Consider the following 14431-nt stretch of genomic DNA (forward strand, 5'->3'; position numbering starts at 1 on the left):
GTACTCACTTGCCCACTAGATGGCACAGCGTGTATGTGTAGGTACTCACTTGCCCACTAGATGGCACCATTTGGTAAATGCAATGCTCACTGTCCTGTACTGTACCATCTCAACTTTTGAGGAAAAACATTTGAAAGAGCTAGTAAAGACTAGGGAAGTGTAATAAAGTTGACCTTAAGTGCCCACATTTGGGGGCACCTGGGTAGCTCAGTCGGTTGAGCGTCTGACTCTTGATCTCGGCTCAGGTCATGATCCCAGGGTTGTGGGATCGAGCCTTATGTCAAGCTACACACTGAGCATGGAGCCTGCTTGGGATTCTCTCTCTTTCTCCCTGCACCCCTCCTCCGCCTGTGCTCTCTCACTCTCTCTCCGTAAATAAATAAACAAATTTTTTTTAAAAAAATCACATTTGGTGTACAGCATAAGAGCCTAATGATTAAATGTATTAAGGAACAGCTTAATGATCAGATCATATAGAGCTCTTTAAACTATATTAGGAGTGCATTTTGTTTCGAGTGTGTTGTTAAGCCATTGATGAATTTTAAACAGATCAATGTTAGCATGTTATTTATGTTTTTAAAAGATCATTCTGATGCTTCTGTTTTCCAAAGCCACCATGAAAGAGATTGAGAAGAAGTTATAAAGTTGAAAATAATATTTATAACACATAAACAAGTGAATGATTCATCTAGAATATATTTTTAAATTCCTATAAATTAGGGGCGCCTGGGTGTCTCGGTAGGTTAAACATCCAGCTCTTGATTTCAGCCCAAGTCATGATCCCAGGGTTATGGGATCAAGCCCTGCGTCAGGCTCCACACTGAGCATGAGGCCTGCTTGAGGTTTTCTCTTTCTCTCCCTCTACCCCTCTCACACATGTGCTCTCTCTCTAATGAATAGATAGATAGATAGATAGATAGATAGATAGATAGATAGATAGATATTAAATACATTCCTATAAATCAATAAGAAAAGACAAAAATAACAGAAAAATTGATAAAACACTTGAGCAATTACTTCACAAAAGGAATTCCAGATGGCCAAGAAACACAGAAAGGTGCTCAGCGTTAGCAGTAGTGAGGGAAAAGCAAGTTGAAGTCACATTAAGAAACCATTACACAGCCACATGATCGGTAAGAATGTATACTAATACGAGGGGTTGATAGAGACGTTCACAGTAATAGGAGTTCTGTTTACACAGCTATGGGAAAATAAATTCATACAGCCACTTCGCCAGTATGCAGTAAAGTTGAAGGCAGTATACCTATAACCTGGGATTTCTGTTCCCAAGTAATAGCCTAGAGAAAACCCATGCAACAGCATAACACCATCTTTTATATGAGAGCATGCTTAACAGCATTGTTTATAACTGCCAACAACTGAGAACGACACAAATGCCCCCAAACTGGAAAGTGGGTCACCAAATGAACGTGTTTTCATGTAGTGGAATGCCATAAAACACCGTAAGAATGAAAGCACTGCAGCCACGTTTACACAAAGGGGCATGTCTTAAAAACAATGCTGAGAGGAAAAGCAAGATAGAAAAGAATGCATATGCTATGATTCCGTTTAGATAAAGTTCAGAAACAGGCAAAACTAAATGACAGTGTTTAGGAATGCATACTTGGGTCATAAACTAGGAAGGTGAATAAGAAATTAAGTTAGAATGGTGGCAGCCTCTGGCCAGAGAGACCAGGCTAAGGCTGTTGGGGTGTGGGCTGTTAGGGTGGTGATTACTTGTATATTTGCTCTGTATTTATTCATCCATCTGTACTTATGTTTCATGTACTTTATTGCATATGGTTTTTTTAATGTGTAATTCTTTTTTTTTTCATGTTTATTTATTTTGAGAGAGAAAGAGAGGGCATACCTGAGCAGGGGAGGGACAGAGAGAAGGAGAGAGAGAGAATCCCAAGCATGCTCCGTGCTATCAGTGCAGAGCCGGATATGGGGCTCAAACTCACGAACCATGAGATCATGACCTGAGCCTAAATCAAGAGTCAGATGCTTAACCGGACTGAGCCACCCAGGCGCCCCTGCATGGGTTTTATTTCAGAATATAATGTTTAAAAAATGCACACACATACAAGCTCCTATGCTCAGGGTGCACTATGTATGGGTGAGAATGGAACTAGAGAAACCGAAATGTAGGTAAGGATAATAGGAGTAGAGGCTTGGGCCAGCACCAGGGTGGGAGCCAGAGATGGAGAGAAACAGAGATCCAGAGATCCAGGAGGCAGAATTAATGGGACTTGCAAACTGATTGTTTACTCTTGTTCTTTCTGACAGTTCACAAGCCAGAAAAAGTTACATGGACAGAAGCCGCTGGAACCATTCGGGATGGAGTGCGAGCCTATACAGCTCTGCATTATCTTTCTCATCTCTCTTCTGGAAAATCAGTGCTGATAATGGATGGAGCAAGTGTAGGTGCTAATAGTTCTGTTAAGAAACAGATCAAAATTGAGGCACCTGGGTGGCTCAGTCGGTTGAGCGTCTGACTCTCGGTTTCAGCTCAGGTCATGATCTCACATTTTGTGAGTTCGAGCCCCACATCAGGCCCTAAGCTGACAGCATGGAGCCTGCTTGGGTTTCTCTCTCCCTCTCTCTCTGCCCCTTCCCCACTTGTGCTGTCTCTGTCTCCCTCAAAATAAGTAAATAAAAAAAAAAAGATCAAAATCCAGCAAACTTAGGAAACAGGCCATCCACTTGCTGATATAATTCTTTGCCAACAGCTTATTCATTGATTTCTTTACCAAATTCCCATTTTGTGAAAATAGGCAGCCTTTATTAATAGGAGATAAAACTTCTTAAGTATATTTAGTTTCTTATTACTTTGAATCTGCTAGTACATTAAAAAAGAAGACAAGCTGTGTTTTTATGCCTATTACACAAAGCCTGAAATAGCTCATGAAATCTTTGAAGCAATGCCCTAAAACTCCCTACCAATTTTGTATATCCCTCACACTTATGTTAATAAGGTATTGATTGCATTTACAGATGGATCACACAAGGTAAAAAATATTGCTAATGTCAACATATTACATGTACCACCAAAAGAATAGCTCAAGACATTAAAACTACATAAAAATAGATTCTGTTACAAACACAATGTTACAAAACTTGGGGTGAGTTGTTATAGTTTTATTTTCTGTCTGGCCGTTAATGAAAATTCTTATTTCCCCTGCCTTTCTTTTGCAAAACAGGCAGACCGGTCTTTGTCATTGGCTTCAGCCTGATGTCCAGCATCAAGATAATAGGTTTTTCCTGAACTGACCCCTCAGGTCAGCAAAAGGATGGATCTTTTGAAGGTGGTTTGATCTTTAAAAGAAAAGTAGCTGGACTCACACATAATGTGAAATTAGCTTAGACCACCGTGCTGACAAGGCCCGTAAAAGCCCATTTTTCTCTTTCTGAGGCCAAGTGTCTGAATGCAGCCCCCCATCTTGAAATTACATGCAGTGGCCATACTGGGTGAGAGCAGGTGGTACATGCACCTGTTCTGCCACTCCTTGTGAAGAAGCGAGTCAACCAAATGTCTCAACCTTGTCCATATTGTTTTTCCTTATTTTATCAGATAACATTAAAAACTATACTAAAGTAGCACTCAAACTATTATACTTTATTAAACAGCCTATAAAAGAAGTTAGCTGTGGCTTCTGCCTTATATCTATAAACCTATTTTGTATTTTTTTTTCCACACAGGCACTTGGTATGATAGCTATTCAGTTAGCACACCACAGAGGAGCCAAAGTGATTTCCACAGCAGGCAGCCTCGAAGACAAGCAATGCCTTGAAAGACTTAGGCCTTCTCTAGGTGGGTAATATTACTCAACACAGACTTTTAAACAGAAAATTTTAAAGGCATATCACTTTTTTTTTTTTTTTTAAACGTTTATTTCTTTTTGAGACAGAGAAAGAGCATGAACAGGGGAGGGGCAGAGAGAGGGGGAGACACAGAATCTGAATCAGGCTCCAGGCTCTGAGCTGTCAGCACAGAGCCCGACGCGGGGCTCAAACTCACAGACCGTGAGATCATGACCTGAGCGGAAGTCTGACGCTTAATCGACCAAGCCACCCAGGCGCCCCAAAGGCATATCGCTTTAAAGGCTGTACTCGTAAAACAAAGTACAAACTCCCAAATGAAAGTCACTGATAAAATGCACTTAGTATCTGCGCTAAGTCCAAGTTTACCTAGTGATAGTTTTAATTTTTATTCTTTTTAAACCTACATTTCTCAGTGTTTTTTCTTTTTTGCCCCATTGTTAGCAACTTACCCAAGTTTGAATTAGCTGAACTTTGACAGTTTCACAGTACCTGATACCTCTTTGTTTTACTCAATAAATCAATATATGTTTGTATCACCTTGTAGGTTTCTCAACCTCTTTTACCCAGTGATATATACCTCTAAAGTTGTCTGTTTTCTGTGATACACTAGGAAGGAAGATGATCCACTTACACAGAAAACCCAGCTCAGATGTAGTTTATAATGAATAGGACATGGTGGAGACTGGGGAGCTCTTAAAAAAGTGAACCTAGGGACTTAAATGTGAGACGTGAAACTATAAAAATCCTAGAAAAGAGGACAGGCAGTAATTTCTCCGACATTGACATAGCAACATTTTTCTAGATATGTCTCTTGAGGCAAGGGAAACAAAAGCAAAAATAAACTATTGGGACTACATCAAAAGAAAAAGCTTCTGCACAGCAAAGGAAACAATCAGCAAAACTAAAAGACAACCTACTGAATGGGAGAAGATAGTTACAAGTGACGTCTCTGATAGAGTTAGTATCCAATATTTATAAAGAACTTATGCAAATCAACACTCAGAAAGCAAATAATCCAATTATGAATGGGCTAAAGATATGAATACATGTTTCTCCAAAGAAATAGAGATGGCCAACAGACATGAAAAGATGCTCAACAGCTGTCATCATCAGGGAAATGCAAATCAAAACTACAATGAGATATCCTCTCACACCTGTCAGAATGGCTAAAATCAATAACAAACTACAAGTGTTGGAGAGGATATGGAGAAATAAGAACCCTAATGCACTGCTGGAGGGAATGCACATTGGTGCAGCCACTGTGGAAAACAATATGGAGGTTCCTCAAAGAGTTAAAAATGGAAATACCTTGTGATTCAGTAATCACACTACTGGGTATTTACCTAAAAAATATAAAACACTAATTCAAAAGGATAAATGCACCCATATGTTTACTGCAGTATTAATATTTACAATAGCTAAGTAATGGAAGCAGCCCAAGTGTCCATTGGTAGATGAATGTATAAAGAAAATGTGGTTTATCTGCAATGGAATATTACTCTGCCATAAAAAAGAGTGAAATCCTGCCATTTGCAACAATATGGATGGAGCTAGAAAGTATAATGCTAAGCGAAATAAGCTAGTCAGAGAAAGACAAATACCCTGTGATTTCACTGGTGGAATTTAAGAAACAAAACAAATGTGTAAAGGAGAAAAGAAGAAAGAGAGAGACAAACTAAGAAACAGATTCAACTCTAGAGAACAAACTGATGGTCACCAGAGGGGTGGTGGGTGGGGAGACAGGTGAAATAGGTGAAGGGGATTGACAGCACACTTACCGTGGTGAGTGCTAAGTAACGTATAGAATTGTTGAATCACTATATTGTACACCTGAAGCTAATTTAACATTGTATGTTAACTGTACTGGAATTTTTTAAAAATGTGCTCAACAAAAAATGAGAAAATTAAACCTGACCGCACAACAGTGCGTATGGAAGGAAAAAAGAAAATAGAGACTGAAGAAAATGAACAAGGAGCGGAGAAAAGATAGGAATGGAAAAACTAACAGATGAAGAGAAAATAGGATGAGCAGAGTACATGTGAAGAGCAGGCAGGCAGGAAGGAAAGGTTCATTGAGTGTTAATGTGAATGATATGTCCTTAAGTCATCAACCCTGTGTTCCTGAACCAGGGAGCAGCATCTAGCGAATTTAACTAGCTTGTCCAAGGATATATGACTGAAAGGATTGGAGTGGGATTTGAACCCACCCTTGTCTACCATTGAAGCCTACATTACTCCCATTGTTACATTACGCTTCTGGCAGAGGTAACCAAGGCATAGAAGAAAGATTAAGGCAGGGACTGGAGAAAAAAGTTATAAGAGCTTGAAAATGAACTGTGTTGTTGAAGAGAAAGATTTCTTACTGGTAAACCCTGCCCTTCCCGGCTGCCTCAGTTTCCTTTTCCTTGTGTCCTCCCCACGCTCACCCCTGTCGCCCACATATTAGATCGCTGTTGTTCTACACCTCCAGTCTGAGCAGCTCTAAGAGGAATTCTTTTTTACGGAAAGGTGCTAAAATATACAAAACAAATTATAAACCTGTGTCTTCATTTGTGAGTTCAAAGCTGAGATTTTGTTTTATTCGCTCATTGGCTTGTTCTATTGATATAATACTCTAAAGCAACCAGTTAAAAATAGTTTAATTTTCACTATGCTGAAAATAATCATGTTTTGTTCCCTTAACCTTCATGATTTTTCTTCATTTTGGGGAACAACTGGGGAAGGCAGTGGGGGCGGGGAGTGGATTTCTATGACTGAAAAAGGATAAAGCAGCCTCTAATAGAGAAGTATCACACAAGTACATATTTGGCTTTTTAGCTTTAAGCTCTATTAAATCTAAACATACTTGAGAAATTGCTTAATCTTTCAGTCTCTGCCTTAATATATGTATCTCTGGGGTTTACAGATTCTCTGTTCTGGCTATATATCTTTTAGCTATAGGGAACAGTCCTCTGTTGAACAGACAAGCCTTGGAACACATTATCCACAAAATGTTCAGTATATTTTTTTAATGTAATAGAAGAGTCCCTTACTTTAAATTGATCTGACCACTGTTGGCTTAGAAGAGAAAAAGTACAGTTTGGATCCAGTAATTGTTTGAACCACTCAACACATTTCAGAGAACAGAGATTAACTTGTTTTTCTTACAATTGCCTGACTTCCCGACCTTTACAGCCCGAGTCATCGATGTATCTAATGGGAAAGCCCATGTTGCTGAAAGCTGTTTAGAAGAAACAGGTGGCCTGGGAGTAGATATTGTCCTAGATGCTGGAGGTGGGTACTTTACTAAATCAGTAGTCTGTATTATTTTTGTAGTGTGATGGATGGATTTCAAAATAAATATATATAACCAGGGAATAATTACTAACATACTTATTAAATTGATGTCATGTTCTGTTTTTAACTTTTCTATTTAAACTGGAGCTTCTTTATTACCATTGTAAACACTGTCTGGAAGGGAGAACATGCTTATCTCTAAAATACAGGCATTGGAGTTTAAGTGTCTCTACGGGAAATGGACACACATGATCTCAGTGGTTCCCAGATGATCCACATTAGTTCAGATCTCAGCCACATGCTTAGTCAGTTCTGCTGTGTCTGGCTGCCCTGCATTGGACGGTTGACTTCTGTAATCTCTGTTTGGAAAAAAGTACAGAATTTTGTTCCATTTTTATATTCCTTGAACTTTTGTTAGGTAGTATCTATTTAACACCTAATCTGTACACACTTAGGTAGTGCCATTGCACATGAAAGATAGGATTCACAAGCCTGCCAAGGGATTCTGTTCGTACTTTGTTAAGATTATCTTCTGTGATGAGAATCATAGATGAATATGTCTGTGACCATCTTAATGTGTTTGTTTTTAACCAGTATTTTCAAGACTTGAAATTAACTTAGAAAAATCTTTCAATGGAAGTGAATGTGTGCTTCATTAACTTTTCAAATATACATTTCCAATCATTAAGTCAAAGTATGACTATCTTGAGCTCCTTAATCAGAAGTCAGCTTTTCCCAAAGAAGTAAGCTATCAATGTTATTAGTAAAGAGGTTATGTTACCTTGCCTGGTTTTCAAATGAAAATAAGTTTTTTTCTTTAGTTACTTTACTTAAAATTAAATCTAGAGTAAATTCTATGGCCAGTTTTAATGCAAAAAGTATATTTTAAGGTGTCTGAATATATTGTGTGTTATTGTTGCTAACTTTCTCATTCCTACATTAAAAAGTGAAGAAGACTGGTTTGAAAAATAATGCCAGATTACTATAAAATATATTTCTTGTCTCTCTCTCTCTCTCTTTTTTTAAACTACTCCCTTGTAAGTGAGATTATATAGTAAAGATGATGAACCAGCTGTAAAATTACAACTACTACCACATAAACATGATATCATCACACTTCTTGGTGTTGGAGGCCATTGGGTAACAACAGAAGAAAACCTGCAGGTATTATCAGAAACAATAAAGCATTACTATTACACTAAAAGGATGTAATTAACAAAGAATAATGCCTAAGTCTTTTGAGGCAAGATGTAGAGAAATTATAAATTCTGAATTATACCTGTTTCCAAAGAAATGTAGCTTTCTTTTTTTACTTTAGGTATATATCAGCCAAAATGTAGAAATAGTGCCTAGGAGAGGAGTTCATTCAACTTTCATTTAGTGGTTTGGAAATAGTGACTTTTGAATTTTTTAGTAGTATTTCAAATAAGGTGTTTTTTTTTTTTTCTTAGTAACAACATTGTTGACATATACGTACCAAAATATTTTCTATATAAAATTATGACAGCTTCCCAGTTATTCAAATTGGAATTTACTACGTACGTGTGTTTATACATTGTGTACCAAAATTATATTTCTCAACAGTATTCAAATTAAATACTATCGTGGTTGATATGCAAATACCATAGTTCTATATTAATCTTCACTGATTTTCCGACATCCTCATGAAGATAACTGGTAAGTAGCAGCCAGAAATCTCAGTGCTCACACGTGCACTCGTGAATGTGTACACACAGGCTACCACTCTGTCATCTCTACAATGGCCTTTTGGACAATGAATTAGAAAAGAAAACATTACAGTTTACATATTGTTGCTGAAGTTTGTGTGCTGATTATTTGTGCTTTGGGTATTTAATTTGCATAGAAGTTTTTCTGGCTCAAGATAACAATCATCCTTCTGCTATTAAACTCACAGTAAATGATCAATCTTTGTGTATTCTCTCCAAGTTGGATCCTCCGGATAGCCATTGCCTTTTCCTCAAGGGAGCGACGGTGGCTTTCCTTAATGATGAAGTTTGGAATTTGTCAAATGTACAACAGGGAAAATATCTTTATATCCTTTTTATCTACTGACTTGAGTTTCTGGCTTGAAATTTACCATGTACTCTCATCATTAAATTCTTTAATAATGATAATTAATAATAGTAGCTAACTCTCATTGAGATGGCAAACAATACTCCAAGTGCTCTGTAGGTATTAATTTATTTAAACATGGAAACAGCACTATGAAGTGTAAATACTATCATTATCCCTCTCTCACAGGTGAAGAAACTGAAGCACAGAAAGGTTAATACATGCCCAAGGATGCAGCTAGAAAGTGGTGGGACAGGAATCACCCAGACAGTCTTGCTGGTTTGTGAGTTGAATGGGAGAGAAACCATAAGATACATGCAAAATTTTGTTTCATTTTCAACTTGTCATTACAGAAATTACACATCACCTTGACAGGCTGCATCCTCAATCTAAGCTATCATGGAGCTATTAGAGAAGACATTTCAGAATGCCTATCTGCATTAAAGAGTTTGTGGGGTGTTGTAAGATTAGCAGTGCCAGGAAATCTTGGTCAAATGAAGATGGGTTTGATTTTTTCTTTTTATGGAATTCATTTAGAGAAAAATCTGGTGAATGAAGCCAAATCATTCCAGTTTTGGTGAAAGTAATGAAATACTATCTTGAGAATGTGAAATCAGTTCCAAAAGAATGGTCCAATTCTCTTTAGAGCAGGGCCAAACTTAAGAATAAAACTTTTACTTCGGAGGTAACTGTTTTAAAGGCCGCTGCACTTGGTAAAAATTTTAATATATTGGATAAAATATAAGTTCTTATTACTAATAGGGTATATCTGTGTGTGAAGAAAGACACTTTCATAGCCGTGAGTTTCTCTCTACTGAATATCATACTTTGCTTTTGTTAAATGTGTGTATATACATATGGTACTTATAAGGCCCACCTCCTCTAAGAGCAATGACAATTCAGAGCTTTCAAATAGGAATATTTAATTAGTACCCTGCATATGTTGAGTTTTAAAAAATACACTTCTTTCTCTTTTTTTAAGATTTTAAGTAATCTCTACACCCACTATGGGGCTCGAACCCACAACTTTGAGATCAGGAGTCACCTGCTCTACCAGCTAAGCCAGCTAGGTGCCCCTACAAAATACATTTCAAAACTGGAAATTTCCCTTAATGTAGTGAATGTGTGAGTTTAAAATATTTCTGATTAAATATTTTTCTATTAAATTTAGAAAATAAACTGAATTTTTAACTCTCTAGAAGAATTCTTCAGATTTCAATTTTAAGCAACTTAATTGTCCACTAATGTTGTAATTGTCAAGAATATCATGGGATGATGGGGCACTTGGGTGGCTCAGTTGGTTAAGTATGCGACTCTTGATTTCATCTCAGTTCGTGATCTCATGGTTCATGCCCGTGAGCCCATGGTTCATGGGTTCGAGCCCCACATCAGGCTCCATGATGACAACATGGAGCCGGCTTGGGATGCTCTCCCTCTCCTCTCTGGTCCTCCCCTGCACTCTTGCTTACACTCTCTCTCCCTCTCTCTCAAAATAAAATAAACTTAAAAAAAGAATATCATGGGATGTTAACAATAGAGAATACCATGTGTTAAGAGTACCATTAGATGGCGTGTTTTGTATCTTCCATGTCAGTAGCTAGGCTGGCTGCTTTGCCTGTGTTACTTAATTCCCTATACACACTCTCTCAGAGTTACTGTTGGCATTTTCGTTTAACAGAAGTAGAGAATTTGTAGTATGTGAATATTCTTTAGGTCCTTTTTAAGAAAATCTATAAAATGGTTTGTGTTCATGCTTTCTAATGTACATTTTCTTTTTTTTTTTTTTTTAACGTTTATTTATTTTTTTGGGACAGAGAGAGACCGAGCATGAACGGGGGAGGGGCAGAGAGAGGGAGACACAGAATCAGAAACAGGCTCCAGGCTCTGAGCCATCAGCCCAGAGCCCGACGCGGGGCTCGAACTCACGGACCGCGAGATCGTGACCTGGCTGAAGTCGGACGCCCAACCGACTGCGCCACCCAGGCGCCCCTCTAATGTACATTTTCTAAAGTCCTGAATTCTAAAGTCCCGGAATCAGACTTTAGTCCTCATTTGTGGGGACCCCTCAGTGGGTTCACACATGAGCCAGTTGCTGCTTGTGATTTAACAGAGACCTCCTTCCAACTGTGTGATTATATGGCATGTGTCATTCGCTAGCACTAGCAATCACATACTCTCAATCCTAATATTATAATTTCAATTAAATGACTACATGTTTTTTTCTTAATTTTACAGTATTTTTTACTCCCTTCACGACAAACCATAGTTTAACTTTTCTGCACACAAATTTTGAGCTAATTAGCGGCCAGTTTAGTAAATAAATGTGCACCTAACATAAGAGATGTGAGTGCTAAAATTGTTTTTTAACTAAAAATATCATACATAGTGCTAAAAGGCAAAGCTGACACCATTTTATTTCTCCAGGTTGGAGATAACATTAGTCATTACTTAGGACCAGGCATTAGGCTTGCTTCTTTCGTCACTTGTCCTTAGATGTTTAGGCCCTCTTATGTCGCCACTTCTCTCAGGTCGGTTCCGCATTTCCCTGTGTTCTAGGTAAACTTCACAGCCTACAGTATTTCTGTAACTTAGATTCTCAAACTTCTGAGAGTGCTGAACTTAAATGGGTGACCTGCCCAACATCTTCCCTTGTTCAGTTCTCCCTCTCTTAATTGCCACCTTAACGATCTTTCCAGCTACGTATCTTAAAGGATGTGATGGAGAAGTTGTCAAGTGGTGTTTTTAGGTACGCTAAGTAACCAATCACTCTTGTTTATTTTTCTGTTGTCAAGGAGGTAAGGCAAGCATTTCTGCTTCTGTTTCAGTATTCACAGCATACTTTAATGCCTCCATGTTTTACTATTTTGTTTAAATAGCTGCTCTTTAGTATTCCTCCAAGTGTATCTTGTGATACACCAATAAGTATTCCCTAAGATAGAAGTGGCCGGTGATTTCTCCTTATGCCGTTCCATATGGTACCACACCACCTTTGCTTTTCTCATCACCCTTCCGAGAGCAACGTGAAATAACCAATAGCTTGAGAAGAGGGAAAAGTACAGTTTTGGTTTTTAAAGTTGGATCTGGGAGTGGATAAAGTAGGCATTTTTCCCCTTCAAAATTTAACCACTTTTACCAGTGGAAATACTAATGGATGAGTTTGTTTGGATTATTTAAAATAATAGAGTTGAACTATAGCAGTTGTCAACTAGCATCCTATGTGTTCTACTCATCTCTACCTTGACCTAACTTTTCTAATAATTTCATTCTTCTTCAGGCCTCAGTTGGATGAACCCATTCCACTATATGAGGCGAAAGTTTCCATGGAAGTTGTTCAGAAAAATCAAGGAAGAAAAAAGCAAGTTGTTCAATTTTAATTTTGTTTTTTCTCAGACATCAGTCGGATAAACCCCTTCCAATACTTGAAGCCAGAGTTTCCTTGGAAATTGTCCAGAAAAGTCAAGGAAGTTAAAAGCAAGTTGTTTGGTTTTCCTGCTGTGAGTCAACATGCTCAAAGTTACTTGAAATTTTTGAGAAGTATTTGAAAAATTACAAAAACGGTCAAGACAATTCTATAACATCCACAGGGAATATTCTGAAATTCGTTTTGGTCGTTTCCATACATTTGTCTCGATTATAAAATTCTTTCCATGAAGAAACTACTTTTGAGAAAAGCCACGCTACTCTATTGATAAAGTTGTCTTTTGGTACGTCAAAATAACATTTTGTATCAAGTCCATTCTCAGTACCATCCTTCCTTAGCCAGCCTTTGCTGTCGTAATTTAATCGTTTGAATATATTTTCAAATCTCAAAAGATCTAGTCCATAGACACTTTAAAATTTTTTCAAGTATTCATTTATTTCAGGGTTTCCTCGGGATCAAACGGCACCATCACCATAACTTGCCGGCGGCAGCTGCAGTGTATGCGGGGTGGGGGGCCGTGGGGGGGGGGGGGGCTGCTGTGGCGTTGCGTGCGCCGGGGGATAGGAGGCCGCGCTGATTTCCTGCCAGGGTTCTCTATTTTGGGCAGGGGGATGTTGGCGCAGGCCCTTCTCCCCAGCTCTAGACGTCGCCACTGCCCTCCGTAAGCTTATCGAAGCAGCGGCTCAAGTGTGACGTCTCCTTTTCCTCCGAGCGCCTAGTCCTGAGCTCGCGCCATCCCTGCTTCGGATTTAAACAGTGGTCAGCTGTTCCGGTGCCAGATAGGGGAGTGCACATCGGTGCCCTGGACCGCGTATTTCCCAGCTACTTGTACCCTCGAAAAGACTAGGGTCCAGGACCTACGAGGGACGCCGGGACGCCGGACCGGAGCTGGGAGCGGGAGCGGGGCCGCTCAGGCGGCCGACGGCGCACGCGCTCGGTGCGCGTTGGGGGCGGGGCTGCGTCGGGGCGGGGCCAGCGCGCGCGGGAAGCGCCCACCGGGAGGCCGGCCGGCTCCTCAGCGCCGCGCGTCATGGCCATCTCGGTTCCCGGCTACTCGCCCAGTTTCAGGAAGCCTCCCGAGACTTTGCGGCTCCGACGGAAAAGGGTCCGGAGCCTTGAGGCCGCCGCTTCACCCAGGGAGCAGCCCGAGCCGGCGCCCCGCCGCGCCGCTCTGGCCGCCGGGCTGCTCCTCCGCCCCTTCCCGGCGGCTGCTGGCAGAGGCGGCGGCGGCCCGGCCGCGGCCCGCAGGAACCCCTTCGCCCGCCTGGACAACCGGCCGCCGGCCGCCGCGGAGCCCCCCGACGGGCCGCCCCGCGGCCAGCAGGAGGCGCAGGACCCGGTGAGTGTCGAGGGGCCCTCGTAGTGGACTCGGCTGTGAATTGGGGCAAGTTCTGGGGTTCGAGGCGAAACGGGCGCGGAGAGCGGTGGCCGCCGCGGTATCGGGGCCCAGAGCCTCGGGAGGGGCTGCTCTGAGAGGCGGGCTCTGTGGGAAGTGCGCCCCGCGGGCGGCTCGCGTCGGCCGGTCCTGAGGGAAGCGGAGGGCACTGAGCGCGCACCCCCGCGGCCGGGCCCGGGACGGACGAGTTCGGGCCGCCGCCTCCTGGGGGTTAGGGACCGGTGGGGAGACAGCCCGAAAGATCCTGGAACAACTCGTCGTGGAAGGCCACTTCGACGGGACGATCACTGGGGACCCTCCTTCCCTCTGTGATTCAGAGCCTCCCTTTCTGACGCGCTCGAAAATACTCTGGAGATGGAGGAATGTTGAGGATTCCTGGGGTCCCAATTGCCTGGCTTTTTTTTTTTTTTTTTTTTTTTTTTTTTTTTTTTTTTTTTTTT

The 14431-nt window shown here is 40.7% G+C and overlaps 2 protein-coding genes across 5 annotated transcripts in view; both read left to right on the plus strand.

Annotated features, from left to right (window-relative positions):
• Positions 1 to 12988, plus strand: part of CRYZL1 (crystallin zeta like 1) — a 35988-nt gene extending 23000 nt beyond the window's left edge. Inside the window, exons 8-14 of one of the 2 annotated variants that reach the window (XM_040484011.1) lie at positions 2290 to 2423; positions 3703 to 3814; positions 7000 to 7098; positions 8144 to 8265; positions 9049 to 9154; positions 11875 to 11920; positions 12449 to 12988. In XM_040484011.1, coding sequence (XP_040339945.1) covers positions 2290 to 2423; positions 3703 to 3814; positions 7000 to 7098; positions 8144 to 8265; positions 9049 to 9154; positions 11875 to 11920; positions 12449 to 12548 — 719 coding nt within the window. In that variant the 3' untranslated portion in view covers positions 12549 to 12988. Of the gene's footprint in view, positions 1 to 2289; positions 2424 to 3702; positions 3815 to 6999; positions 7099 to 8143; positions 8266 to 9048; positions 9155 to 11870; positions 11921 to 12448 lie in introns of both variants that reach the window. The other variant, XM_040484012.1, reaches the window with a different exon arrangement.
• Positions 12989 to 13573: 585 nt separating this feature from the next.
• The window catches only part of DONSON (DNA replication fork stabilization factor DONSON), a 21587-nt gene continuing 20729 nt past the window's right edge, over positions 13574 to 14431 (plus strand). For 2 of the 3 annotated variants that reach the window (XM_040484009.1, XM_040484008.1), the window contains exon 1: positions 13574 to 13934. In XM_040484009.1, coding sequence (XP_040339943.1) covers positions 13626 to 13934 — 309 coding nt within the window. In that variant the 5' untranslated portion in view covers positions 13574 to 13625. The remainder of the gene's footprint in view (positions 13935 to 14431) is intronic. The other variant, XM_040484010.1, reaches the window with a different exon arrangement.

Source organism: Herpailurus yagouaroundi, unplaced genomic scaffold (genome assembly GCF_014898765.1).
Source record: "Herpailurus yagouaroundi ecotype Mexico unplaced genomic scaffold, PumYag 162, whole genome shotgun sequence".
Lineage (NCBI taxonomy): Eukaryota > Metazoa > Chordata > Mammalia > Carnivora > Felidae > Herpailurus > Herpailurus yagouaroundi.